The sequence below is a fragment of the Heteronotia binoei genome, chromosome 16, assembly GCF_032191835.1.
Source record: "Heteronotia binoei isolate CCM8104 ecotype False Entrance Well chromosome 16, APGP_CSIRO_Hbin_v1, whole genome shotgun sequence".
NCBI classification, from domain to species: Eukaryota; Metazoa; Chordata; class Lepidosauria; order Squamata; family Gekkonidae; genus Heteronotia; species Heteronotia binoei.
In genome coordinates, this window is record NC_083238.1 from 568,910 (window position 1) to 594,875 (window position 25,966).

The 25,966-nt window shown below is 48.9% G+C and overlaps 1 protein-coding gene across 1 annotated transcript in view; it reads left to right on the forward strand.

Annotated features, from left to right (window-relative positions):
• The window catches only part of MGAT5 (alpha-1,6-mannosylglycoprotein 6-beta-N-acetylglucosaminyltransferase), a 480,616-nt gene that overhangs the window by 258,281 nt on the left and 196,369 nt on the right, over nt 1–25,966 (forward strand). The window contains exons 6-7 of the mRNA XM_060256988.1: nt 21,271–21,342; nt 23,034–23,195. Coding sequence (XP_060112971.1) covers nt 21,271–21,342; nt 23,034–23,195 — 234 coding nt within the window. The remainder of the gene's footprint in view (nt 1–21,270; nt 21,343–23,033; nt 23,196–25,966) is intronic.

Consider the following 25,966-nt stretch of genomic DNA (forward strand, 5'->3'; position numbering starts at 1 on the left):
GGGTAGCAAGGAGGGTCCAAAGTGCCAAAACCGAATCACAGTCCAGGTATCGTAGGTCAGAGGTTCAGAAGCCAAAGTCATGGGGTCCAGAAGTCAATGCCAGAGTCAGGGGGTCCAGAAGCCGAAGTCAGAAGCCGAAGTGGATGCTAGAACGTCAGGTAAGTGACTAGTTGCTTCCACAAAGCCTTCTCTCAAAGCCCACAGCTATAAAGCCCTCTGCTGTCTGTTGCCCATTTGGGCTAATTGCTGACTCAGAGGGCAGCCGGTGGTCGGTGAGCACTTGGACAGGGTGGGGAGCCCCTTCAAGGTAATGTCTCCAAACCTCAAAAGCCGCCTTGATTGCGAGCAACTCCCTCTCCCAGATGGTATAATTCCTCTCTGCAGCAGTGAGCTGGCGCGAGTAATAGGCGCAGGGCTGGAGTGGCTGGGACGGCTCCTCGCACTGGGACAGCATTGCTCCTAGGGCCACGTTGGAGGCATCAGCTTCCACCATAAAGGGAAGCTGGGGGTCAGGGTATCTCAGGAGTGGCCCGGTGGCGAAGCGGGTCTTCAGGGTGGAGAAGGCGTTATCGGCCTCTGGGGACCAGTGGAAGGGTTCTTTGGGGCGGAGTAGTTGAGTCAGGGGCGTAGTCAGGGATGCATAGGCCGGAATGAATTGCCGATAGTAGTTGGCGAAACCAAGGAACCGCTGCAGGTCCTTGCGATTCTGAGGAGCCTGCCAGGTCAGGACCGCTTCCACTTTTCTGGGGTCCATGAGTATTCCCTGCGGTGACACAATGTGACCAAGGAATTCGACGGAACGCAGGTCAAAGTCGCACTTCTCCAGCTTGGCGTAGAGGCCGTGGGCTCGTAGGCGCTGCAGGACCTGGCGAACGTGCTCGGCGTGCTGGGCAGGATTGCAGGAGTAAATCAGGATGTCATCTAGGTATATGATCGCGAAGCGGTCGAGCAGGTCCCGGAATACATCATTCATGAACCTCTGGAAGACCACGGGGGCGTTGGTCAGTCCGAAGGGCATCACCAGGTACTCGTACTGCCCGTATCGGGTCCCAAACGCGGTCTTCCACTCATCTCCGGGCCGTATGCGCACCAAATTGTACGCTCCACGGAGGTCCAGCTTGGTGTAGATTTAAGCGATCCAAGAGTTCAGGGATCAGTGGTAGAGGGTACCGGTCGCGGATGGTGATCTTGTTCAGGGCCCCGTAGTCATTGCACAGCTGGAGCTCCCCACTTTTCTTCTTCATGAAGAGGACTGGGGCAGACAGGGGAGAGGTTGAGGGTCGGATGAATCCGCGTTTCAGGTTCTTGTCCAGGAAGTCTTGCAGAGCTGCCAGCTCAGGCTCCGACATTGGGTACAGATGCCCCACCGGGAGTGGTGCCCCAGGTACCAAATCAATGGCACAGTCATAGGGCCGGTGAGGGGGAAGCTGATCAGCTCCTGTCTCTTCAAAGACATCGGCGAAATCTGCATACTTCTGAGGGAGCTGAGGACCACCACTCGGGATGCCGGCTGCTAGAGTGGTGGGAGGAGTCAGATGGGGGCATGGGTCTCGGAAGCGTAGTTCCTGCTGGGCCCAGTCCACAATGGGGTTGTGCAGCTTCAGCCAGGAAAGGCCTAGAATCAGCAGGAAGCGAGGCATGCGGGCGACATCAAACTGCAGCTGTTCTTGGTGCTGCTGGACGTGGAAGGTGATGGGACAGGTCTCCTGGGTGACAGGGCCAGAACGGAGGAGGCGCCCGTCAATAGCCTCCACCAGCGTCGGAATCTCTTTTGTCTGCACTGGGATCTGGTGCTGCTTTAGAAAGGCGGCATCTACAAAACAGTGGGCCGCTCCCGAGTCCAGCATGGCATACACGAACAGCCAGCGTCCATCGGGCAGACGGAGTTTGACTGGTAGCAGGAACGGGCCCGGGGTATCAGCCTGCTGTTCAGAGGACCCAGCTAGTCGCCCCAGGCTGGAGGGTCCACTTACGCCTGGGGCTGCCCTTTTGGCGGCGGTGGCAACGAAGGTCTGGGTATCCGACGCTTAGCAGGGCAGCCAGAGGCATAGTGGCCTGCCGTGCCGCAGTAGAGGCACAGATTCTGCGTGCGGTGTCTGGCCTTTTCTTCTGGAGTCAGGCGGGGTCGAGCAGCTCCAAGCTGCATAGGCTCACCCTCGTCTCTGGTACTAGCTGGGGATGGAAGAGGAGCCGAGTGGCACGGCGCAGGGAGCTGGCGCCCTCTGGTCTTGGCTTGGCGGCAACTTTCCAGGCGGCCATCGATGCGGAGGCAGAGGGTGATAAGTCCTGGGAGCGTGGGTGGCTGCTCCACCCTGGCCAGTTCGTCCAGGACTTCCTCCGCCAACCCTTCGGTAAACTGGTCTATCTGGGCAGCCTTATTCCACGCCAAGTCTTAGGCCAGGAGCTTGAATTCGGTGGCGTACTGAGCCACTGAGGATTTGCCTTGTTTCAGGGCCCTGATTTTCCAGTTGGCTGTAGCTGCTTGGACTGGGTTTGAGAAGGCAGCAGACAGGTGGGCCTCAAACCCCGGGTAATCAGTCAGCAGGGGAGAGGACTCAACCAGTAGGGGTGTGGCCCACTTGGCCACCTGCCCCTTTAACAGACTAATGATGAAACACACCTTTGTTTTGTCATTGGGAAAGTCCCGTGCTCTTAGCTCGAAGTACAGCCGACACTGCGCCAGGAAAGCAGGAAATTCTTCCACAGCACCCCCAAATCTGTCAGGTGCGGGAACTGGGCACTTGGCTGGAGCACTGGCCGCAGGTTGTTGCTGCAAGTGCACTACTGCCTGTGTCAGCTGCTGTACCTGGGCTTGGAGAGCAGCCAGTAGTCCTGCGGTTCCACTTGCTTCAGCATCCGTCCTGTGGAATGGGTGTTTGTGGTGGTGGAAGCAATCTGTCATGGGCTGGGGCCAGGCCAGGCGAAGTCCAGGGGCAGTCCAAGTTCTGTAGCTGGGTAGCAAGGAGGGTCCAAAGCGCCAAAACCGAATCACAGTCCAGGTATCATAGGTCAGAGGTTCAGAAGCCGAAGTCAGGGGGTCCAGAAGTCAATGCCAGAGTCAGGGGGTTCAGAAGCCGAAGTCAGAAGCCAAAGTGGATGCTAGAACGTCAGGTAAGTGACTAGTTGCTTCCACAAAGCCTTCTCTCAAAGCCCACAGCTATATAGCCCTCTGCTGTCTGTTGCCCATTTGGGCTAATTGCTGACTCAGAGGGCAGCCAGGATCCTGCTGAGACTCAAGCACCCTCACTCCTAGAAGGGCCAGAATCCTTTCAAAACTCAGGGCTCAGGGAGCGTCTTGCTCGTGAGCATGCCTTCCTCCTCCGATCCCTGAGGTCCTGACGAAGGCGGTCACGCACACGAGCCACCCGAGAGGGCGAGGCAGGGGGGCTTGGATCTTCTCCAGCAGGAGGCAGGGGCACTGGTGCAGGTGGCAGGGGCACAGTTTCTTCTGCAGGCTCGGCTTCTTCTGCAGGGCCCCCAGCACCCATGACACATAGCCACCTTCAAGAGGGGTTTAGATAAAAATATGGAGCACAGGTCCATCAGTGGCTATTAGCCACAGTGTGTGCGTATATATAAAATTTTTTGCCACTGTGTGACACAAAGTGTTGGACTGGATGGGCCGTTGGCCTGATCCAACATGGCTTCTCTTATGTTCTTATGTAACTCTCCCTGGGATCTGAAATGAGTAAACTGGGCTATCATACTTTATTCACATTACAAGAAGACAACTCATTTGAAAATATAATAGTACTAAGAAAAGACCCAACACGAGATGGATTGACAAAGTCAAGGAAGTCATGGCCTTCAGTTTGCAAGACTTTAGCAAGGTTGTTAATTATAGGACATTTGAGAGGCCATTAATTCATAGGGTCACTGTACAACGGCCTGCCCAGGGCCCAGCTGGCCAGCAGAAATTGAGACAGCCTCCCTGGGACCGGGCCGTCTCATGTCTTTATTTCCCTTTATCCCCCCTTTCTTTTCCTCCATTTCTTTATTTCTATTCCCCTTTCTCCTCCCCCATTTCTTTATTTTCCTTTATTACCCTTTCTTCCTTCCATTTCATTTCCCTTTCTTCCCCTCCCTGCCTCCCTCCCTCTCTCTCTCTCTAGAGCCTGAGTGGTGGGCATTGTGAAGGACTGCTGCTGGGGTATGTGGGTGCCTTTAAAGGTCTGCTGGGAGCAGCTGCAGTTTCCACATGAACCTTAACCACCAATTCAATTTGCGCTTGATTATCTCAGATGGTGTGGCCTAATATGCTAATGAGTGTGCTAATGTGCCAGTATTAGGGGATGTGGTCTAATATGCTAATGAGTTCCTGCTGGTCTTTTCCTACAAAAAAGCCCTGGACCTAGGCATTTGCCTAGGGCGACGGGCCAGGGGTGTGTGTGTGCCAAATTAGGTTCTCTCCACATGACTTCAAATAGAAAAACAATTATTTGCATTAATTTTGCCAGCCTGAATCATTCTTCTTTGGAGAAGCACTGTTTTTTAAGTTGATAATTTTGTATGGTCCACGATTGATGTTATAAATTACCAAATGGCCCTTGGCAGAAAAAAGGTTCCCCACCCCTGATCTAAAACATAAAACAAGGCAGTTCTGATTGTGAAATAATACTTTCATTGGATGTTTGGTGGCTATGATTTTTCCATTGATAAATCCATCTGGCATGAATAGTTAGTTTATTTAATGCATCCATATCCTTCTCCCAAAGCAGCTACAATCAATCAGATAGTTGAAGTATACAAAAAACAATTAAAATACAAACATAATTAAGGCCGACTGTTTTTTTCTATTGCATTTTCCCTTATAATTCTTGAATGAAAATAAAACATTTCCAGAAGGAAATCATCACAATAATACATTAGTTTGTATATCAGCTGAGAGAAAAGGTAAGTGAGGAAATTCCAGTTCTTGTCCTCTAGTAATTTGTATTATAAATGTTGACAGCGAGGTAGAGAAGAGAGGAATAGAAGAGCGTGTCAGCCATTTACCTTTTGATCCTGTGGTTGCTTTATTATGTTAGGTTAAAGGCTATGTATCTGCCTCAGGTTGTTTATAATGAGCTTGTTAATGTCTGCAAGACAATCTGTAATGTTCTGTTGGAAATCCTCTGTGGTTGCCAATATTAATTATTATGAGTTCAGAAAATTGCTCATGTTTTAAACTGATGTATCAAAGTACAAATCAAGTAGATATAAATGCTGATAAGTTTATGGACATATGGGCTTTACTTATAATGTTATAGAACATTTTCTCCTTTTGTTTTTTTGAAACTTTGTAATTAAAAATTTATTGTAATTTAAAAATTAATTGTGTTCAGTTTAAAGCGTGTGAGGAAATGTAATTTAATGTATTTGTGTAGTTTCTGTGAAATATGGTTTTAGACGAGGGAGGTCCATGCTTTCAGTATTTTTGTACCTATAATCGGGTGGAATTCTAGCAGGAGCTCCTTTATGTATTAGGCCACACACCACTGATGTAGCCAATCCTCCAAGAGCTTACAACAAAGAGCCTTGTAGGCTCTTGGAGGATTGGCTGCACCAGGGGTGTGTGGCCTAATATTTATTTTATTTACCTTAAATTTCTATCCCGCCCTCTCCGTTAGTGGACTCAGGGCGGCTAACAACATTTATATTTACAACATTTATATTTAATCATGGTACCTTCTAGCAGACCACCTTCTTCCTTCAACCCATCCATTCAAAATCTCTGCTGCCCATTTTGAAGCCAACAGCAAATATGGGTATTCAGTGTTAAAGGAACAAAGCAAAGTTTGTATAGGAGCTAATTCCCACGACCCATGCATATTTGTACACTGATACTGAGTGGTAAAGCTGCAGTACTGCAGTCAGAGCCCTCTGCTCACGACCTGAGTTCGATCCCAGCAGAAGCTAGTTCAGGTAGTCGGCTCCAGGTTGACTCAGCCTTCCATCCTTCCAAGGTCGGTAAAATGAGTACCCGGTATACAAAGGCGCTCCTGCTAGAATTCCACCCCTGCCTATAATTAATATGTTCAGACTCTTCAAGTATTTCTACGCCGCTTTTCTCCCACTGAGTACTCCAAGCAGTTTTGAGAAAAACAAAAATATAATTCATATAGACAAAATACACAGAGAGAGAGAGAAACTCCAGAATTCTGGGTGGGTCTTGGATGCATTGAGACGACTGATGTGAGTTTTCCAGCCAGCTGTGGCAAGATGCTTTGTCTCACACAAAGTGCCTTTCACTTCTGGCTCTACCAAATCTCAAATATCTGTAAGCAGAGGAAAGAACAGACTCTCAGTCTAGGTCTTACTTAGCTGCCAGAGATGTGAATGGGAGCATTGCTTCCTTGGAGCTCAACTAGGGTTTCCAAGTCCCCTTGCCCATCCAGCAGGGGAATTTTGGGGGGTGTTTCAGGGGTGGTCCAGGATATCATGTGACATCCCTGATGCAATGATATCATACAGAAGTGATATCATCGCGTCAGGGATGCCCTGGTATTTTGATGAAACTCTATAGTTTTTTTGCCCTGAAAACCATAGAGCAAGGATGTCAAACATGCAGACTAGATCAGGTACCTGGAGGGCTCATATCATGCAAGGATATGGCTATCTCCTGTTTCCTTCTTCTGCTGCTGCTACATTGAAGCTTGCTTTACCAGACTTTCAATTGCACAAGTGTGACAGTAAGGTATGGGTTAAACAGAAAACTGAAGATGCACAGAGCCTGTGTCAGGTGACCTGAGGGTGGGGGCCAGAGTGCTCGGAACTCTCAGCTAACGGCTGAGGGAGTCAGTTAGTGCCTGACAGAGCCGGAGAGTTAGTTGCCTGACAGAGTCTGAGAGAGTTGGTCTTTGAGGGAGCTGAGACAGTAGCTAAGGAGAGTCTTCGTGAGAAGAAAAGCTGACTGCTAGCTCTATGAAAACAGCAAGGGGCTGTGTGTGACTAAGAAGGAGAGTCACGGTGAAGACCTGAGCGGTCACAGACACTTATATACATCTCTTAAGATCTAGAGAGGTGGTTGAGGGAATATATGTGGGTCTAGGAGTCTGAAGGGCTGGGAGTAGAGGCTCCAGTCGACTTGAGAGACCTGACACAGTATACCCAAGAGGCCAGCCTATACTAGTGGTGGAGAGTGTATTATATAGGAACTGTGAACCTGAGAAACCTAAGAAGAAAGTTATATTAGAAAGCCTGAAACAACTAAGATACTATAAAGCCTGAAGTTACTGAGCAACTTGTTAACTGCATGAGATACTTTATAGCCCATGTAAATATCTCCCATATCCCCAGTTTAAGTCTTTGTGTTGAAATAAATACCTGTGGTTTACGTTAAAGTTCTCTGGTGCCTATAATTGGGGAAAACTGTCAAAGCTGCTGTGGTCCCCTACGATTTGAATTATATATCCATCTGAAAACAAATACCCCAAAGAGACTAGAAGAGGGAAATCCATATCATACCCACCCCTTTAGTTATATATTCCTGAGGTAAAAGTTTTAAAAGGAAGAACTGAGGAGAACCTTTTGCTGAGCAATGGGTACATGGGCACACTTACTTGGGTTACACTCTGTTATAACTTCACGCCTTGTTATAACATCAAATTCATAACTATATACATTCTTTCCATGTATACATACTAATACATTCAATAAAGTTCCAATATAAACAAACTTTTCAAAATTTACATTCGTCTTGACAGTGCATCCGCAATTACATTCTGCTTTCCAGGGATATGCTGTATGTCAAAGTTGTAATCCTGGAGCTGTAAACTCCACCTTATTAGTTTGCTATTTGTATCCTTCACCTGGTTTAACCATTTCAGGGGAGAATGATCTGTACATAGGTATAGTTTTAACTTACCTATTGCCCACACAATTGCTAAACATTTTTTTTCAATTACTGAGAGGTGTTGCTCTCAGTCCAACAACTTTCTACTTAAATAAAGAATAGGATGGTACTGTCCTTCCTCTCCCTGTTGACTTAATGTTGCACCTATCCCAACATTAGATGCGTCAGTAAAGAGGGTAAACTCCTTGGAAAACTCTGGCGTTCTTAACACTGGTTCAGTGGTCAGAACCACTTTCAGTTGCTCATAAGTTGGAGGGACTGGGGGTAGCCATAAGCGGCATACAGAAGCGATCCAGTGGGACCGTGAGGCGGGTGATGTCATAACAGGAGAAATAGATAGGCAAGCTTCTATACTCTGCACTGGCTGAGGCTCCTCCCCTTCCTCCTCCCCTTCCACCAGAGGTTGCCTCCTGACCAGGCTCCCTCAATTGCACAAGAGACAAAGACAAGCCTTTCTTCTCCCCAAATGGAAGGAACTAGCTTTCCTTGGCTGCCTTAGTAGCATGGGAGAAATACAAAGCACCTTTAAGACCAACAAAGTTTTTTTCAAGGTATGAGTTTTTGTGTGTCTTGCTACAGTGTGTGTTTTCTTGGGCTTGTTATGCCAGGGCTCTCCTGAGTGCAACTGGGTTCCCTCCCCTTTTTCACTGAATTCATGCCCTCATAATCCAGTCTTTATCAGCAGGAAAGTAATGTGAACTATTTAAATGAGGAATAGCAACACTTCAGTGTGATTAATTAGGCTGAGAGTGTGTGTCCAGACCAAGTTCATCAGCACATTTCCTTTGTAGAATGGGAATTTTTAACTTGGGCTTTCCATATAAGGAGGCTGACACTGACCACTATACATTGTTGTCTCTCTATTCTTGCACTGCCTCATAGGAGTTATAGTTATTTCCAGGGGTTGTTTTGTAGAAAAATAGGTGGTGGAGCTCATTGTCAGAACTTAAGAACTCCAGGCAGATCCCATACTTAGTTTCCAAGCTAGGATTTTATTAGAGAGAACTAAGAACTGTTAGATACAAGGTACAAGATAACAGTGATGGCGAGAGCCAGCACTGGCCCAGTTTTATACAGTAAAACAAACAACCCACAAAGCTTTAATTCACACCGTTACAGGCACATCTGTCTTCCCACCAGTGCTATCAGCAAAGACATTGCCTCCTTACTCTGAAGGCCACACGATTCGGCTTCAAAGGGTGTCAGTGTGAGAAAGTACAGAGATACAACATTATTCAGTCCACAGCCCCCAAATACTTTGGATACCATCGGGGCAGGGTTAACTACTACTCAGGCACTTCAGGTTAAGAAAGGTTACAATATGGGGTCGGTCTGGTTCAACGCTCAGGTCCATTCTATGCATACTTGCCAACCATCAATTATACTGGTTCTACATTAAGCTAGCAATAATAAAGTTACAAGTTCTGACATACTGCCCCCCCTAAGCGCCCTCCCCCGGGGGGTGGCGGCTTGGGCTTGTGCGGGTACAGCAGGTGAAACTTTTTTAACAGTTGCGGCGCAGCTACGTTCTGAGATTCGACCCATTCATCACAGCTCGGGGGGAAGTGCTTCCACCTGACTAAGTAATACAGCTTCCCCCGTTTGACTTTGGAGTCCAGGATTTCGTGGACTTCATGGTGACTCTGACCCCTCACTGTCGTCGGAGGGGGCGGCGGAGCCCTGGGATGGAAGGACGTGGCACCAGGGTCTTTCCGGAGTAAGCTGCAATGAAAAACAGGATGGATTTTGCTTAGAGACTTGGGCAGCTCGAGTTCTGCAGTCACTTTATTGATTACTCGTTTGATCTTAAAAGGCCCAAGAAACTTCAACGCAAGTTTGCGGCAGGGCTGAGGAAGGGGGAGGTTTTTTGTGGACAAAAAGACAGTGTCTCCCACTCTCAATTCCCATTCCGGAGAGTGTTTTTTATCAAATTGTTTTTTGTAAGCCTTTTTCGCTTCCTCCAGGTTCTCCTGAATTCCCTTCCAGCTCTCCCGAAGGCCCTCCCACCATTGTTGGCACGATGTGGGTTCTGAGGAGGTGGCAGGGAGGGGAAGCGTTGGGAAAGGCTTGCCCTCATAGCCATTTATGATTTGAAAAGGAGAGGTTTTAGTAGAGCTGTGAAGGCTGTTGTTGTAGCCGTATTCAGCGAATGGGAGTAGGTCCACCCAGTTGGACTGTTGGAAGTTAATGAAACAGCGGAGGTACTGTTCTAGAAGGCTATTAACCCTCTCCGTCTGTCCGTCCGACTGGGGGTGGTAGGCTGAGCTGAGGCCCTGCTCAATACCCGCAAGCTTGCAAAACTCCCGCCAGAAGTTGGCAACGAACTGCGTCCCGCGGTCGCTAATGACCTTGTCTGGGAACGAGTGTAGGCGTACAATGTGTGTAAAGAAAAGTTGGGCAAGTTTTTTAGCCGTGGGGAGCTGCTTGCAGGGGATGAAGTGGGCTTGTTTGGAGAATGTATCGACCACTACCAAAACAACAGTTTTGCCCTGCGACGGCGGGAGCTCCACAATGAAATCCATAGACACTACCGACCAAGGCCGGGTGGCTGTTGGGAGGGGGACTAGGTGGCCGGGAGGCTTACCCCCTCTTCGTTTAGCCATGAGACAGGTGGGACATGAGAGGACGAATTCGGAGACATCTCTTTTGAGCCTAGGCCACCAGAACTGTCGGGTAATGAGGTTGAGGGTTTTGACATAGCCGAAATGGCCCGCCAGGCGGCTGGAATGACAATGCTCTAAAATCTGCTTGCGGAGGGAGGAGGGCACATAGATCTTTTCGTTGTGCAACAGGAGGCCGTCCTCGCTTTTACGGAGGTTCGGTGGTTGGTCTGCCTCCCGGGCAGTCTCTGCAACTAACTGAGACAAGAGGTCCGGCTCCGGGGGGCCGATCCTCTTCCCGGAGCGGGTGGTGACCCCCCCCGCGATGGCCGAAGGGGGGATAAGGGAGTCCACCACCTCCTCGCGGAGGCTCTCGTGCTGTGGCAGGCGGGAGAGGGCGTCCGCCAAGAAATTCTTGGTACCTGGGATGTGTTTCAGTACAAAGTCGAATTTGGCGAAAAACCCAGCCCACCTGATTTGCTTTGCAGTCATTTTGCGGCGCCCGGTCAAAGCCTCGAGATTTTTGTGGTCAGTCCAGATTTCAAACGGGACTCTGGCCCCCTCAAGCCAGGAGCGCCAGGTTTTCAAGGCAAACATGACTGCAAAAGCCTCCTTGTCCCACACTGACCAATTTTTCTGCTCGTTCGAGAACTTTCGTGAGATGTAGGCGCAGGGGCGCAGAACCCCGTTGTCCCCCCTTTGCATTAATATGGCTCCGACGGCGGCGTCGGAAGCATCACATTGGACCACGAAAGGTTTTAACTCGTCAGGGTGGGCTAACACGGGCTCTGAGGTGAAGAGGCGTTTCAATTCTGTAAAGGCTTTTTGACACTCGGGCGTCCACGTTAGGCGCGCGCCCGGCTTTTTTGCCTCTGCCCCCTTCCCCTTTGTTTTAAGGAGGTCCGTAAGGGGTAACATGATGGTGGCGAACCCCTTTATGAAGTCGCGGTAAAAATTTGCGAACCCGAGAAAACTTTGGAGCTGTTTGCGGGTTCGTGGGGGCTCCCAGTCTAGCACCGCTTGAACCTTTGCTGGGTCCATTGACAACCCTTCCCCCGATACACGGAAGCCTAGATAGTCAAGTTCAGTCTTGTGAAATTCACATTTTGATAGTTTGGCATACAACTTGTGCTTGCACAGGGTGCTCAACACTTTTCTGACTAGGGGTACATGTGACTTGAGATCTGGCGAATAGATAATGATGTCATCCAGGTACACCACCACCCCCTTAAACAGGAACTCTCGCAGAACCTCGTTGATAAAGTTCATGAATACCCCAGGGGCCCCCTGTAGCCCGAAAGGCATAACCAAGTACTCAAATTGTCCTAGCGGGGTATTGAACGCGGTCTTCCACTCGTCCCCCTCCCTGATGCGGACTCGGAAGTACGCGTCTCGGAGGTCGAGTTTTGTGAATATTTTCCCTGTGGCCACAGTATTCAATAGGTCCTTAATCAATGGGATCGGGTAGGCATTAGACATCGAAATCCCGTTTATCGAGCGAAAATCTGTGCAAAGTCTAAGCGACCCATCCTTTTTCTTTCTGAAGAGGACGGGGGCGGCATGGGGGGCTGTTGCCGGTCGTATGAACCCACGCTTCAGGTTTTTGTCCAAAAATTTGCGGAGTTCCGCTTTCTCCGCCCAACCCATGGAGTACAGTTTCGCTTTTGGCAGTTGCTGCCCCGGGATCAGTTCGATTGCACAGTCCGTGGGGCGGTGAGGTGGTAACTCATCCGCCTCCTTCTCACTAAAGGCCAGTTTTAAGTCCCGGTATTCCTTGGGGATCGAGGCGACCTCCTCGAGGGTGAGGCAGGCTCGCGCATTCCGGGGAGGCGGATGCGGCCCCCATTCGGGGCGCCAATGGTGGTGTTCGCACCTCCAGTCCGGGAATCGGACGATCTGCTCCTCCCACCTTATGTCTGGCTGGTGGCGGGCGAGCCAACCCGAGCCCATCACCACATCAAACGAGCAAGAGGGGGCAATTACAAAAGTTTCGATCCCCCAATGCTCTTCGGTCCCAACGGGGACCGCCTGCGTTTCTAGCTTACATGGCTCTCCCCTCATGGGCCCCCCGTCCATCTGCTGGAAAAGCATGGGTAGTGGGAGGGGGGACGTGGCTAATCCTAGCGCCTCTACTAGGCGGGGGGTGATTAAGTCCCGGTTGCACCCTGAGTCGATTAGTGCTCGGGCATGCATGAACCGTTTTAGGTTCGGGTTGAGAAGGGTTACGGCCATAAACAATAAACCCCCAGTGGCTCTCACCGTGAGGAGTGCCGGCTGTTGCTGGACCTGCTTCGCGGCACCCATTAAAGCAGGTCGTTGTCGTTTCCCGCCGACTCGGTGTCGTCCGACTCCCCGGTCGATTCTTCCACGGTTTCTGGTTCGGCGGTAAAATCCTCGTCAGTCGCCAGGGTGGTGGCGACGGAGCCCCGTCCGGGCTCTTTCGGCCGATTACTCTTTTTCTTCTTGGGCCCCGATGCGGTTGGCCTGGCTGTCGGCGGGGTGGACCCCGCTGTGGCTGGGCAGTTGGAGGCGAGGTGGTCCGGGTCGCCGCACCGGTAACACTTTCGGGCAGTGGTAGGGGTCGAGGTTGTCGGGGCCCGTCGCCCCTCCGCCTTGGTGGGTGTGGATTTCAACCCCTTCTTCGCCAGTTGCTGTCGGCGAAGCCCCACGTGCTGGATGTTGGTCTCGACCTCTCCGGCTAGCTGGATCCACCCGACCAAGGTGTCGGGTCGCCCGTGGCTGTAGCAGCGGTCGAGGACGTTCGGGTTCAGCCCGTTACAAAAAGCAGTATACTTCATAATCTCGTTCCACCCTCTCACTGCCGCGCAGTAGCCCAGGAATTCCGTGGCATACTCGCGAATGGATCGGTTGCCTTGTTCGATGCGCTGGAGGGCTGCGATGGCTTTCTCCTCGCGGAGCGGGTCGCCGTACTGGCGGAGCATTGCGTGCAGGAACCCCGCTACGGTTGCTAGCTCGGGCTTCCTCGCGGTGAACAGCCCGACGTACCATTTGCGGGCTGGACCTCTCAGTCGGGACGCAATGTGGTACACCCGGCTGGCTTCGGTCGGGTAGTCCGCACCCCAGTGGGTAAAGAACGTGTCGCACTGTATGGTGAAGTACTCCACGTCTTCTGGGCTCCCGTCGAATGTAATTTTCAGCTCTCTCCCCCCCCCTGCGGCCGGGGGTGCCGCGGGTTGGGGCACCGGGGCCGGCAGGGCCGGTAGGGCTGGTGCAGCTGGGGCCGGCGGCGCCGGCGGTGCGGGCACGGGGACCGCCGGGGGCGCCGGAGCTGGCGGCGCCGGGGGCGCTGGGACCGGCGGCGCGGGGGCCCCCGGGGCCGGAGGCGCCACTGGTTGTGGGGCCGGCGGGGCTGGAGCGGGCACCACCGGCGGCGCGGGGGCCAGCGGGGCCGGTGGAGCCACGGGCGGTTGCCCCAGCGGCAGCCCTCCCACGGGGATCCCCAGGACCGCCGTTTGCAAGGTGCGGAGCTGGTCGTAGATCGCGCCAAGGTTCTGTTGCATCTCCTCGGCCATCATAACTCGGGAGGCGTGTACGTCGTTGTGAATTTCCCGTACATAGTCGAACAGGTCGTTGCGGAGGCTCCGGACCGGGTCGTCCCCGCCTCGCGGTTCTGGACCTTCGCCCTGGTCGTCGTCTCCGTCTCCGCTTGCCCCGTCGCCCAGCATACTTCTGTACCGCTGCTCCGCCGCGTCGATCGCCGCTGTGGACTTCCGCGGGCTCCAGGATCGGGGTGCGGCGAACGCGTCCACCGAGAAAGGTGCGGGCACCTTAATCTTGCGCCTCACCCCCGTCACCTTCGGGTCGAGCGGCGGGTCCTCCGTTGGAGTGGTGGGCTCTCCGTTGTCTGGAACCTTTGCAGCCATCGGGCCGGGTTTCCAGTTCAGATAAGCTCCAAAACAATGGGATCACTGTTATAATGTCAGAACTTAAGAACTCCAGGCAGATCCCATACTTAGTTTCCAAGCTAGGATTTTATTAGAGAGAACTAAGAACTGTTAGATACAAGGTACAAGATAACAGTGATGGCGAGAGCCAGCACTGGCCCAGTTTTATACAGTAAAACAAACAACCCACAAAGCTTTAATTCACACCGTTACAGGCACATCTGTCTTCCCACCAGTGCTATCAGCAAAGACATTGCCTCCTTACTCTGAAGGCCACACGATTCGGCTTCAAAGGGTGTCAGTGTGAGAAAGTACAGAGATACAACATTATTCAGTCCACAGCCCCCAAATACTTTGGATACCATCGGGGCAGGGTTAACTACTACTCAGGCACTTCAGGTTAAGAAAGGTTACAATATGGGGTCGGTCTGGTTCAACGCTCAGGTCCATTCTATGCATACTTGCCAACCATCAATTATACTGGTTCTACATTAAGCTAGCAATAATAAAGTTACAAGTTCTGACACTCATCCAGGGATTGTTATGCAGCTGCACCTACTATTCAATGGACAATGGACCTCTTCCCTCCTACGTCCCATCCCAAGGTATACAGGTTATGGGGCTAGGAAGACTCATCCGGCTCCAACATTGGTGTTGATTAATGCCAGGTCTATCAATAATAAGACCTACACCCTACGTGATTATTTCATGAAACAATAGCATGTGTGATGGAGACCTGGGTATGGGAGGGCGAGTCGGTCGCCCTGAAACAGCTTACCCCACCCGGGTTCTCAGTAGGGATGTGCAAAAAAAAAAATCGGAAGTACACAGATTCGGAAGTATACGGGGGAAAGAAATACGGAATCCCGTATATTTCTGAATTCCGTAGTCAGAATAGCCGCATATACGGTAGATGCGCGGCTATTTCCGAATATACGGCCCCATTATACCCTATGGGCCATTGAAATCAATGGCAAATAGGGTATATTTGAAGCCGCCTGGAGGGGAGGCTGGCTATATTGGGATACATCAAAGGGAACTATACAGAGCCACAATTCTAAACATTGTCGAGGTGAAGTGCAACAATTCAGACGGTCTTTCCCTCTTATCTCATTGTTGTTGCTAGTCTTCCGGGGATAGCCAAGCGACTGTCCCTGGAGGCGCCTTATCTTCAAAGAGGGGAATTTCTGCCTTTGTTAGTATCAAGGGAAAGAAAGGTTCACAATGAGCATTGGTAACAGCTGCATTTTCTACTTTGATATGCAAGGCCTTTTCTCAGGGTTAGTAACACAGTTCAAAGATGGCTACAGTTCAGCTAAGCATTTTACCCAGCAAAGTTACATCGGCTGACACAATTAGTCACTTCCTCCACTATAATTGCTGTGGGGAAAGTGGAGAGGCCCCAAAACTGCAGGGCAGCTTCAGGGGACTCCCCAGCATGAAACCCCCCTGGCCCAAAAAGACTGCACCCATCAGTGGGCACCCCAAAAGGAACACTGCTCCCAATGGTGAGAAAAAACCAATTAGAGCCACTTCCTCACTGTAATTGTCGTGGGAAAAGTGGCTCTGGGGAGCAGGAGGTTTTGAGGAGGTCCCCCAAAACTGCTGTGCAGCTTCAGGGCACTGTCCCACACAAAAACCACAAGGCCCCCCCCCAAAAAAAAATTGGACCAGGGGGTCCAATTCCTGGGGCACCCAAAGCCAAACATAACTTCACACCAGATAATCTCTATAGGATCCAAATGCACTACATCCCTCTATCTACTCTATGAACCCTGCAGGCCTGGAACCAATATAAACCCAGTTGCCAACGTCACTGCCACACAAAACACAATCTGCTCAAGGTCTGCAGAGCAGCAAACCCAGATGCCAGCTCTCCAGCCCTGCCCCAAACAACACAAGGAGAGCTGGCCAAGCACAGCAAGCCTGCTGATTCTGGGTCTCTCACCCAGGTGCCAGCTTCCCTGCCACAGAACACACAATCTACAGATGCCAGCTCTCCAGCCCTGCCCCAAACAACACAAGGAGAGCTGGCCAAGCACAACAAACCGGCTGGTTCTGGGTCTCTCACCCAGGTGCCAGCTTCCCTGCCACAGAACACACAATCTACAGATGTCAGTTCTGCAGCCCTGCCCCAAACAACACGGGGAGAGCTGGCCAAGCACAACTAGCCTGCTGGTTCTGGGTCTCTCACCCAGGTGCCAGTTTCCCTGCCACAGAACACACAATCTACAGATGCCAGCTCTCCAGCCCTGCCCCAAACAACACGGGGAGAGCTGGCCAAGCACAACAAGCCTGCTGGTTCTGGGTCTCTCACCCAGGTGCCAGCTTCCCTGCTACAGAACACACAATCTACAGATGCCAGCTCTCCAGCCCTGCCCCAAACAACATGGGAAGAGCTGGCCAAGGACAAGAAGCCTGCTGGTTCTGGGTCTCTCACCTAGGTGCCAGCTTCCCCCGCCCCCCAAAACCAGAACCTGGAAAAGGGACAACAGGAGAAGGCCAAGAAACTCAACTGTTAAAAAAGTGGCCTTTTAAACAATGAAAATTAGGCCAAACAGCACCCCCCCCAAGAACCAGAACCAGAAGAGAAAAGGAACAACAGCAGCACAACACAGCAGCAACAAATCAAACACAGAATCCTTTTAAAACAGTAAAAAACTTAACTTTTTACAATACAGGAACTTTACCAACCCCTCCCCCCCAAAAAAACCCCTTCACCCTAACCCCAAGAAATCCAAGCCACCGAAATCAGGAAAAGTAAAAGGACACTGCACTTTTAAAAGTCCTCTCACTAAAGTAAGATATGGGCAAAATGGCAAAAAACAAAAACAAAACCCACCCCTGCAGAACCCCCTAACCCCAAATAAGCTAGTACCCACCACCCAAATCTGGACAAGTAAAGGGACACTGAGTCTTAAAAAGTCCTTTTACCAACTAAAATAAAAAGAAGAACCCCGAGACTGTCTTACCTTTTAGACGTCTTCTCTACTCCAGGCAAGTCTGGTAAGGCTGAGCAGCAGCAGCTGCCTGAGGCCAAGGGCCAGCACAGCACAATCTTTCTCACACACCAACACACACCAAAACAGCAGCAATAAGAACATAAGAACATAAGAGAAGCCATGTTAGAGCAGGCCAATTGGCCATCAGTCCAACCACTCTGTGTCACACAGTGGCCAAAAAAAATATACATATACATACACACTGTGGCTAATAGCCACTGATGGACCTCTGCTCCATATTTTTATCTAAACCCCTCTTGAAGGTGGCTATACTTGTGGCCGCCACCACCTCCTGTGGCAGTGAATTCCACATGTTAATCACCCTTTGGGTGAAGAAGTACTTCCTTTTATCCATTTTAACTTGTCTGCTCAGCAATTTCATCGAATGCCCACAAGTTCTTGTATTGTGAGAAAAGGAGAAAAGTACTTCTTTCTCTACTTTCTCCATCCCATGCATTATCTTGTAACTTCTATCATGTCACCCCGCAGTCGACGTTTCTCCAAGCTAAAGAGTCCCAAGTGTTTCAACCTTTCTTCACAGGGAAAGTGTCCCAGCCCTTTAATCATTCTAGTTGCCCTTCTCTGGACTTTCTCCAATGCTATAATATCCTTTTTGAGGTGCGGCCACCAGAACTGCACACAGTACTCCAAATGAGACCGCACCATCGATTTATACAGAGGCATTATGATACTGGCTGATTTGTTTTCAATTCCCTAATAATTCCCAGCATGGCATTGGCCTTTTTAAATTGCAAATGCACACTGTCTTGACATTTTCAGTGAGTTATCTACCACGACCCCAAGATCTCTCTCTTGGTCAGTCTCTACCAGTTCACACCCCATCAACTTGTATTTGTAGCTGGGATTCTTGGCCCCAATGTGCATTACTTTGCACTTGGCCACATTGAACCGCATCTGCCACGTTGACGCCCACTCACCCAGCCTCAACAGATCCCTTTGGAGTTCCTCACAATCCTCTATGGTTCTCACCAATCCCCTCTGGTTCTCACCAATCCTCTCTGGTTCTCCTCAGTGGAGGAGTCCAGTCAGGCAGACTCCCTAAAAAGGTTCTCTGGCCCTACAGAGAGCAGTTTCAAAAAATAGCGCTGCTCTTTGGCCAGACAAAAGAACAACATTGTTGCTGATGGCTGGAGGATCAGCTACACAAAAGCCCTTCAAAGCATGCATTTGCAAGGCATCCGTATACAGCTGAATCAGGGGTGATTCGGCGGTTGATTCCGTATACAGCTGAATCAGGGGTGATTCGGCGGTTGATTCGGTTCAACTGAACCAAATGCACACCCCTAGTTCTCAGTCCTCCACCAGTCGCGAACTACCGGCTGGGGGGGGGGGGAGGTTGTGCTCATTCATGAGTCTTTCTCTTTCAGGGCACTTCCTGCCCCAAACATTGAATGTGTCGGTCTGATACGGGAAACAGAGGAGAGTTTGGCTATCTGGATTGTGTACCGGGCACCCAACGCACCCCTATATGTGCCCTCTTGCCCAGATTGCCAGAGGTTTTGGGCTGGGTTGTCACCAGTATGCAGATGACACCAGCTCTATCTGTTGATGGATGGCCACCCAGACTCTGCCCCAGACCATCTATCCAGGGTGCTGGAAGCAGTGACTGGTTGGCTGCAGCTGAGCCGGCTGAAGCTTAATCCAACTAAGATGGAGGTTCTGTACTTGGATTGGGGGGGGGGGGGCGCTAAGATCAGGCATCCGGCTCCCCTCTCTGGATGGCGCATCTCTTGTGCCAACCCAGAAGGTGAGGAGCTTGGGTGTGATACTGGATGCCACCCTTTCTATGGAGGCCCAGGTCACAGCTGTTGCATTATCTGCCTTTTACCATCTTCAGCAGGCCAAACAACTAGCACCCTATCTGGCCCCTTGGGACTTTGCTACAGTAATCCATGCAACAGTCACTTCCAGGCTAGACTACTGTAACACGCTCTACGCAGGCTTGCCCTTGAGGCTGATCCGGAAGCTCCAGCTGGTGCAGAATGCGGCAGCATGATTGCTGTCTGAATTGCCTGTACAGGTGAGCAGTCGGCCGATGCTGTGCAGTTTGCACTGGCTACCAATCGAGTACCAGATCTGCTTTAAGGTTTTAGTACTGACATTCAAAGCCTTGCACGGCCTGGGACCAGCATACCTGTGGGACCATCTCTCCCTATATGAGCCCCAGAGGTCATTACGATCAGCCAGCCAACATCTTCTGACCATCCCTGGCCCAAAGGACGTCCGGCTTGCCTCAACCAGGGCCAGGGCTTTTTCGGCCCTGGCCCCAACCTGGTGGAATCAGCTCCCTGTGGAGTTTCGGGCCCTCCAGGATTTGTTGCTGTTCCGGAGGGCCTGTAAGACGGAGCTGTTCCACCGGGCCTATAACTGAGGCAGACAGACGTCCTATCGTTTAAATGGGCCCCCCTGCACTGATTGCACTGATTCCTTAAAATCGATATAGCCGAGATTTCAACATCTAGGTTGGGACAAGTATGCCTAATCGATCTGTCCATACCATCTATGCCACCTTAACTAATGTAAATTGTGGCTTAATTATTTTACCTCTAAACTTGTTTTAACTGTTTTAATCGTTCTTAAACTGTTTTGATTGTTTTATTATGTTGGAAGCTGCCCTGAGCGCATTATGGGAAAGAGCTGCCTATAAATCTACAGAAATAAATAAATAAGGTCGGAAGGAGGAGGTGGAACTCTCAGAAAGGTTCAGGAGCTGCGCTCCTCTGAGCTCCCGCTGAATCCGAGGCCTGGTTATTTCTCTGGGAAGACTGTAGTTTTGTAGATAAACACATAGCCCTCAGTCTGTGTCAGGATGCCTTCTTATGTTCTTGACCTGCACATGAAGCAGCTTATGTACAGAAGCCATTTCATGTTTTACTCTGTGCCCTAGGCTCAGAGATTTCTGTAAGGCAATGAATGACACTTAATCAAAAGTAGGCTTGCAGCTTACAGATACACACCTGAACAGCACACTCAAGATTCCTACAGCATAGACATTTAGATGCAATAATTCAGAGCAAGTGTCAGTTACCAGAGACTGTTAAATAAACAAAACATTGCAAGAGTGCTGATGTTTTAAGCATGTTTTATTTAAAGTTTTTTTTAAAAAAATCTTTTATTGTGTTTGTGTTGTTTTTAAAGTTTAGCTCTCTACTACCTGGCATTACATTTTATGACAAACATGGCTCGACATGGTCTCCTTTATGTCAGATCCAGCCACCTAACAAATGAGTTTAACACCCTTGCCATAGAGTTTGCCCAAATACCAGATAATCACCACATGATGTCTCCGTACACAATGATGTCACCTGGAAGTAACATCATTGTGCCAGGGTCAATGTCCCTTGTTTGTGGGTGGGGTTTCTCCTCCCAGCCAGATGACTGGTGGCAGATCAAAGCCCCCCAAAAGTGAGGGAACTCCAACTGGCACCTGGGGCTGGCAACCCTAAGCTCAACACTGGTTTCAATGGAAAGAATTCTGTTACTCTTGCGATGTTTTCTCAATTTATTGATCTCACATTTTTTATTTCTTGTCCTCTCTGTATGATATTAACCTTCCTTTTTAAAGCTTATAGTAGTTCAGTCATCCCACTGAGTCAGAGAATTCCAGTATTCTTTCTTTATATAAAAATCATACCAGCCCTCTTTGGGGGCTTCAGAGCTCTATGGTGTTGGAATGATCTCATCAGATATTAAAAGATTATTGAAAGAGGGCCTGAGAATGAATTTCTAATGCTGTTTTACCATTCTATACAAAGAAGGTGTTTTGTTTAGTCACCTGCTTTCCTCCTGCTATTCTGTTGGGGTTGCTGTAGGGAAGAGCTGCATCAAGGAAATGGTTTAACAATTGGTTTGCTTGATTCAATTGAAGTTGAGCCAGATGCCTTGTAAAAAGATCATTATTTTTGCAGGTTGAAAACTGGTGTCCTCGTTTACCTTGGAGAGCAAAAAATCCTAATGAAGAAATGGATCAAAAGACAATGGTGAGATTTTTAAAACCAGAAATACTTTGGTGGAAAGTGTCATGTCACAGCTGATTCATGGCAACATTGTAGGATTTTCAAGGCAAGAGATGAACAGAGGTGGTTTGCCATTGCCTACCTCTGCATTCCAATAATATACCGAGTTCGGTACAAGGTGCTGTTTATTACCTTTAAAGCCCTGTATGGCCTGGGACCTGCCTATCTGAAGGACTGTCTCTCCCCACATGTTCCCCAGAGAGTACTGAGGTCGGGAACTCAAAATCTTCTCGCTATCCCCGGGCCAAAAGAAGCCCGCCTAAAATCAACTAGGCACAGGGCCTTCTCTGTTATGGCCCCTACATGGTTGAACCAGCTGCCGGAGGAGGTGAGGGCCCTGCGGGACCTTATTCAGTTCCGCAGGGCCTGTAAGACAACCCTCTTCCGGCTAGCTTATACCTAGTCTACATCTAACTGATATGGGAAATGATAGGTAGCTTACCATGTAGCTCTGTTATACATATTGTTATACTGTTTAATGTTTTTAGGTTTTAATTTTTTGAATGTTTTAAATATTAATATTTGCTAGTTTAAATTATGTCTAATTATTTGTTGTGAGCCGCCCTGAGCCACTTGTGGGAAGGGCGGGATATAAATTATTAAATAAATAAATAGCTAGCAGCCCTGGACTTTCTTGACAGTCTTCCATCCAAGTACTAACCACGGACATCCCTGTTTAGTTTCCAGAATTTGATGTGATCAGGCTAGCCTGTGTGATCCAGGTCAGGGCAGAAATACTTTAGAAACTTCAAAACACTAAATGGTGGACCTTGATTATTGGTAATTTGAGTTTAATATCCAGTCTGTCCCTTTTTTGGTATTTTTGGGAATAAGTATTTGGAATATATACTCAAAGTAGCCTTTGAAATTTTGAAACCCATTTCAGCAAAGGCTTGGATGTGTGCTTCACTTTATGTATGGCAGTTTTGTCTACTATGATTATCCATGGATTTATAGATGTAGTTGGGGGGGGGCGTACTGATGAGGGACACTGAGTCCTGCTTTTGCTCCCAGCTCACCTAACTGTTGTGTTACTTTAAGCATTATTCTTCCAGCCCAACTACTTCCAATATTGGAAACAGACTGGGAGAAAAAGTCTGGAAATAGTGCAGCAAGGTAAAGAAGTGGCAGAGTTAAGCTCCCCTTACCTGTATGTTGCTGTTATTGTTTGAAGGGGGGGGGCTCATCCCACCTGTCCATGCCAAGTTTTACACATGAACAGGGGGGATATGTAGATTCCCTGTAGATGCCCCCATTAAATCTAATTTGTCTCAAAGTCAAGCACATTATACATCATTGGTCCTTCCTCATCTGATATAACTCATTTAAAAAGCCTTTAAGCATAGTCTGGTTATCTCCTGTTAGCTTGCCAATTAAAATCCACTTGAAACATAACTTCAGATGTATACAGTGCGGTATCACAGTGTGGTGAAAAACCTTTGGGATCTTTGTTACAGTTATCGCAGAAATGATATTTGTGGAATTACTATATCTTTTCCAGCTTCCTGGATTTTAATTTTTAAAAACCTGTTTGTAATTTGATTTCAACAAAATAAGATTACCTGCACACAGACAGATATACACATTTATTAATGGAGGGGGAAAGGTCTGAAGTGAACAGTTCCACTGACTTCTAAATCATTGTTTAATTGAAGGCTGAAATTCGAACCAATTTTGATTTACTCTACAAAATGATGTCCAGACATGAAGAATTTAGATGGATGATGCTGAGGATAAGAAGGATGGCTGATACTTGGATAGAAGCAATCAAATCACTAGCTGAAAAACAAAGCCTGGAGAAGAGAAAACGGAAAAAAGTGAGTTCTGCTCTGCAACAGAAAGTACACATTTCAGTTGTTGTGTGTGGGAAACTGAAATGCAAAGTCTTCCATAGTTGCTTTACAAATGACAAGCTCTGCCTGCAAGTTTATAATCTTGTGTGGACCAATGTTCCCCCTAAGCTGTGATTAAACATTCAACTTTGTGAGCGAGCCATTTGGCTAACCAGCCGTTGATTTTGAAACAAAGTATTGGTTTATTGATAATCCATTGTGCTCGGGTAGGCACCAGATTGGAAGTGATACAGTGTAACTCTAGAATACTAACTTTAAGGGGGCACATCAAAGATATTTTAGGAATTCCTACTCAGGCGTGTGAAATTCACACGCTTACTACTTTATCTATTACTGCAGTTTAGCAACATCCTGGGTCCAGGTCTGAGCCTGGGAAAGTATCCCCAGAGGCCTTATCTTCAAAGAGGACATTCCTGCATTTGCTACTAGTGAGAACTAAGGAAGAAGTTACATGGCTTTGATGTGCAGCACATTAGAATAACAGTTAACAATATAGGCATACCAATAAAGAAACAAGATGTTTGACATACTGCACCCCTAAGCTTTCGCTCGGGGTTTGTCTGGGTGCAGCAGGTAAAATTTCTTCACCAATATCGGCGCTCGGACATTGGATGCTTCCACCCACTCATCACAGCTCAAGGAGAAGTGCTTCCATCGTATTAAGAAATGAAGCAGGCCCCTTTTTATTTTAGCATCCAATATCTCTTGCACCTCATGGTGACTCTGACCATCCACTTGAATCGGACTGGCGCCGGTGGGCTGGGATGCCAGCTTATAGTCCCCGGATCTCGCTGTAGAAGGCTGCAATGGAAAACGATGTATTTTACTAAACAGTCTGGGCAACTCTAATTCCACAGTCACTTTATTTATTACCCTTTTTATTTTAAAGGGTCCCAAATATTTGTATGCCAATTTTCCCAAGGTTTGCAGTAGCAGCAAGTTCTTTGTTGACAGAAAAACAGTCTTTCCCACTTTGAAATTGCATTCCAGTGCATGTTTTTTTATCATACTGTTTTTTATACGCATCTTTGGCAATTTCTAGATTCTCTTGAATTACTTTCCACCCTTTTCCCAACGAACCCCACCATTGTTCAAATGAAGAAGGGGCTGGATTGGTATTACCCCCCGGCAGGAGTGGAAAGGGCTTCCCTTCATACCCATTCACCACCTTGAAGGGAGAAGTTTTAGTGGAACTGTGAATGCTGTTGTTGTATCCATATTCGGCAAAAGGCAACAGTTCTACCCCATTCGATTGCTGGTGGTTTACGTAGCACCATAAATATTGTTCTAGAAGCGCATTAATCCTTTCCGTCTGGCTGTCTGTCTGTGGATGGTATGCGGAGCTTAAGCCCTGCTCCATCCTGGTCAATTTGCAAAACTTCTGCCAGAAGTTGGCAACGCATTGCGGGCCCCTGTCACTAATGACCTTATCGGGGAATAAATGTACTTTGACCACGTGCTGGAAAAATAAATACGCCAATCTCTGCGTACAGGGGATAAAGTGAGCCTATTTTGAAAAAGTGTCTACAATCACTAGGATCACTGTTTTCCCTTGGGATATGGGTAATTCCACAATAAAGTCCATGGACACAATGGACCAGGGGCGTTCCGCGGTTGTGGTTGGTTGTAATAGTCCGGGAGGTTTCCTCCCCCCTTCTTTTGGCCGTGATGCATACCGGGCAGGTGGAGACGTACTCAGAAATGTCCTTTTTCATCTGTGGCCACCAGAATTGCCTATTAACCAAATGCAGGGTTTTCACGTACCCAAAAGTTTGCTATTATGGCAATATTGTAGTACTTCTCTTCTGAGGCTTTTAGGTACATAGAGTTTCCCCTCATGGTACCAGAAACCACCCTGTCCTTTACTTATTCCCTCTGGTTTTTCTGCCCCTTCCAATTCAACCGCCTCTATCAATTGATTACCCCCCCCCCCCCAGGGTTCTATCGGTTCTCTTTTCTTTCCGGAGCGAGTGGTAACTACTTCAGTTATGTGGCTGGGGGGTATTATAGAGTATCACCTCCTCCCTCTGGCTATCATGTTGGGGCAGCCTAGACAGGGCGTCTGCCAAAAAGTTTTTCGAGCCAGGAATGCATTTGAGAGTGAAGTCGAATTTGGCAAAAAATCCCGCCCACTGAATCTGTTTCTCGGTTAGTTTTTGGCGCCCCGTTAACACTTCCAAGTTTTTTGCGACCAGTCCAAATCTCAAACGGCACTCTCTCTCCCTCTAGCCAGGACCGCCCTGTCTTTAAAGCAAAAGTCACTGCAAATGCCTCTTTGTCCCACACGGACCAATTGTGCTGCTCTTGAGAGAATTTTTTAGAAATGTAAGCGCAGGGGCGCAGTCTCCCCTCCTCGTCCGCCTGCATGAGTATTGCTCCTACGGCCACGTCAGAAGCATCGCATTGTACCACAAAGGGCCGGAGTTTATCGGGGTGGCTCAATACCAGTTCACTCGTAAACAGCCTTTTTAGCTTATCGAATGCTTGCTGACATGTGGGAGTCCATTTTAACTCAGCTCCCATTTTTTTTCCCCTCTGGATCTTTCCCCTTGGTCTTTAAGAGATCCGTCAGGGGCAGCATGACTTGGGCGAACCCCTTAATGAAGGTCCGAGAAAAATTAGCGAATCCAATAAATGATTATAACTGTCTACATGTCCTCGGGGGTTCCCAGTCTAATACTGCTTGTATTTTGGCTGGATCCATGGCTAGCCCCTTCCCGGACCCTCTAAATCCC